Genomic DNA, 3,665 nt, shown 5'->3' with positions numbered 1-3,665 from the left:
CCCTCGGTGGCTGCGGCACCGCCTCCCCCATCAGCTGATCTGAACTTCCGGCCGCGCCGGCCACCACCACTTCCGCCCTCGCGCGCCCGTGGACCGGACCGAGCACGGGCAGATGTTGGGGCCCTGTGTGTTTAATTGCTGCATTTCCTGCTTTTATCCTGAAGCCCACCCACAGATACAACAAAAGGAAGCCAACCCCTACAGGTAAACAAAACGACTACAGATCCCAGCAATAACTCGGCGTCCATCATGTCCCCAAGGCATAAGCATTCGCCAAGCACGCCGGGAATCGTAGGCTGTCAAACAGCACAGCACCATTGGGTAGTTATTGTCCTAACTCCGGATAGGGCCCTGGGGCCGCTTCGCCTTCTGGGAATTGTAGTCCAGAAGCCTGTATTCCAGAAGACTTTATAGGCTCTAAGAAGCACCAGGAAAAGAAGGCGTTTGATTTCAGGAAATGGTTGTACTTTTTGTCAGTGGACCGTTGAGTCTAGGGGTTCTTAAGCTTTTTGTGTGCCCCGGACCCTTTAGCAACCTGATGAAGCCCCTGAACCCTTCTCAGATTGTTTATAAATGCACAAAAGTACAAGAATTATAAAGGAAATCAATTGTTGAAATACAATTATCAATATACTAATAAAATTTGTAACACAGTAATATTTATTTGCATATTAAATAAGATCCAGCAGCTACCATAATTTTGAAGCTAGTGATGAACATGATACTGAGATATCTGTAACAAACTATAATATGATTTGAATATTGATTTCATATGGTATTGCTAATGACACTGTGGTTTTTTTTCCAACTCTCTTCACTGAAATGCTGTATCAGTTGTGATCAAAGATAAAATTGTTTTCCTGTCCATGTTCACAGAAATCTTATTGGGCATCTATTGATTCTAGGTTAAGAACTCCTAAGTCTAGTCCAGTGGTCGGCAAACTGCGGCTCGCGAGCCACGTGCGGCTCTTTGGCCCCTTGAGTGTGGCTCTTCCACAAAATACCAACTTCTGTGCATGGGCCACAAAGATTCAATCGCACTGTACATGCGCGCCCGCACGTGGTATTTTGTGGCCCCCACACTCAAGGGGCCAAAGAATCGCATGTGGCTCATGAGCCGCAGTTTGCCCACCACGGGTCTAGTCTAAAGTGCCTAACCACTGAACTTCTTCCTATTGCTAAAAGCCTCCGCTGGCAGAACGAGACAATTGCTAGGTGCTCTACCTATCTGATATGAGAACTATAGGAAGAGGTAGCTCTGGGGGAACAGAGAGGCAAGCAAGACTCCTTTATAATAATTACCCCACTGGAGCTTTAAAAACCCCACTGATCCTTTTGTCCATGTAATAATGCTGGAAGGTACAAAGAAAAGGTTACCTCAGTTATGACAGAAAGGGCAGAGTATACATAAAATGCTATACAGTTGTTTCTAATATCGGGGGTGGGGTGTCACAAAGATGCTTTCAGCAACTAGGTAACTTAATGAGACATAGACAGATGACACACAAAAGTGCCAATTCAGTCACAGTTTCACCATTTAGAGGAGTCTAGTGGACAGGTCCCTAGAAAATGGAGATGAACGATAATTGATTATTGCCATGTGGTAATGAGAAACTAGGGTTACCAGATCTTTTCTTTTTTTAAAGAAAAGCTAAAAAATTTACTTCTATGACATTACATTTTTATATATTTTTAAAGAATAGGGAGAAAAGAGAAACATCAGTGGGACAAGGTAACCCATCGCCGCCTCCTGCAGCCCTTACTGGGGATGGAGCCCACAACCCCTGCTTGTGCCCTGACGAGGAACCTTTTGGTGCACAGGACGACACCCAACCAACTAAGCCACACCAACCATGGCACATTTTTCCTATTTTAAAATGTGATGCCAAAGAATCGCATGGTTTGGCTCAGTGGATAGAGTGTCGGCCTTTGGAATGAAGGGTCCCAGGTTCAATTCCGGTCGGTGGCATGTGCCTTGGTTGCGGGCACATCCCCAGTAGGGGGTGTGCAGGAGGCAGCTGATTGATGTTTCTCTCTCATCGATGTTTCTAACTTTCTATCCCTCTCCCTTCCTTTCTGTAAAAAATCAATAAAAAAGATATTTTTAAAAATTTGATCAGCTAATACAAAAACAAATGTTTAACTATGTGGACCAAATCAAATACAGTACCTTGGGTCACTAGTTTGTGAAGTTCTGATATCCTGGGAATACCTTGCAGGGGCTATGCACAAAGTAGGTAGTCACTAAATATTTACAGATGATGGCAAAGAACTGTATTGTAGGCAGACTTCAACACCCTTACTGCATCCAAAGGCAAGGGCACTAAATGGTGTAAAGGAATTCAAATGCAGGATAAGACAAAGGTTTTTGTCCTGTTCCTGAGGCAAATCAGAGAGCAAAGAACTTCCAGAGGGGAGGATACAGGATTCAAGTATGGAGGGAGTAGCTAATCCATAACAAAGGCCAAGTTCTCTTCAGAGGAGTTTATTTCAAGATAAAGCATAACTTCCACCCAGACATTAATTCCAAAGGGTGAAAAAAGTGTTTCGCCACCTTTTACCCTTCAAATAGAGCACGGCAGTGCAAATGTCTCTAAAACGCCTCTGTATATTCTCAGAAGCTACAGTCCAGTCATTGAAAATGCTTCTCCATTTTCAGCTGAGATGTGACTTGTTAGGAAACCTCTGTAACAACATATTCACTTTCTGGGGGGGTAAATTCCCATACTCTCCCTGGATTGATCTCATCTTTCGGGCTGCCTGAAAACACAAAACAAAAACAGAAATGACAGCTCTCAACTGTGTTCTGACCTCGGCCAATGGTTCTCACAAAGCCCCAAAACACATGAAGATATTAACCACCCTGGAGAGCTGTGTCATCTTCTCAGTCCCCTTTCAACAAAAGGGACACGGACCGACAAATGACGGCAGGGTCTGAAGCGACCATGCCAGCTAGCAACTAAGCCTAGGCTGGAAACCAAGCCATCTGCCCACCATCTTTCGTTCTATTTCAGAGAATGTCTATTTGAGCAGCAATTTAAATTTTGCAAATTGGTTTCCCATTCATTCCTTCATTGGACACTCACAGAAATCTGTGCGTATTAACATTTAACTTCTTTTTACGTCTGGTTAAAGCTCAAGATCTCAATGCCTTCAAAACCTGACCTTCCCCACTTTGGCGCGGGTGAAATTTCTCCCAAACCTTTCCTCCCCTTTTAGAATGAGAGGGGCTTTCTTACCACCTAGCAAGAGGCAGTTGTGTCTCCCGCTCCCCAACCCCCCTCCACCCCGCCCCACCCCATTATCCTCTAGAGAGGGCACTCCAGGAGCCTTCTGTCACCTCGGCCTTCGAAGCACAATCGAAGAAGTCCTGGATCTCTTTCCTGCACGCTTCGTCGCGGAACTCATTCTGCTTCCAGCAAGCCATCATCACCGACATCTCTGTGATACAGGTCGCCTCTGCAGGGTCACAGCGGAGGGGGAGCGGGGAGACTCAGCCCTAAGGAGACCCTTACCTTCCAGCCCTCCCATCCAGCCGCCCCCCGCACCCCTCGGCCTCCGCTCTGGAGCCTCCGTGGCTGCGGTTGCTCACCGCCCCTGTCCCGGCGCCGCTCCCCGATACGGTTAGCTAGAATGAGGGGCTTGCTGGGCTTCAGGACGGGCTT

General features: G+C 46.4%; 1 protein-coding gene across 1 annotated transcript in view; it reads right to left on the bottom strand.

The window, feature by feature from the left end:
- Nucleotides 1-2,469: 2,469 nt before the first annotated feature.
- The window catches only part of CHCHD1 (coiled-coil-helix-coiled-coil-helix domain containing 1), a 2,664-nt gene continuing 1,468 nt past the window's right edge, over nt 2,470-3,665 (bottom strand). The window contains exons 2-4 of the mRNA XM_006761029.1: nt 3,593-3,662; nt 3,341-3,459; nt 2,470-2,760 (exon numbers count right to left, since the gene is read on the bottom strand). Of these exons, the coding sequence (XP_006761092.1) occupies nt 2,656-2,760; nt 3,341-3,459; nt 3,593-3,662 (294 nt within the window). The 3' untranslated portion in view covers nt 2,470-2,655. The remainder of the gene's footprint in view (nt 2,761-3,340; nt 3,460-3,592; nt 3,663-3,665) is intronic.

The sequence above is a fragment of the Myotis davidii genome, unplaced genomic scaffold (genome assembly GCF_000327345.1).
Source record: "Myotis davidii unplaced genomic scaffold, ASM32734v1 scaffold134, whole genome shotgun sequence".
Lineage (NCBI taxonomy): Eukaryota > Metazoa > Chordata > Mammalia > Chiroptera > Vespertilionidae > Myotis > Myotis davidii.
Note: the sequence above shows the minus strand (reverse complement) of the source record. Positions and strands in the feature narration are given on the sequence as shown.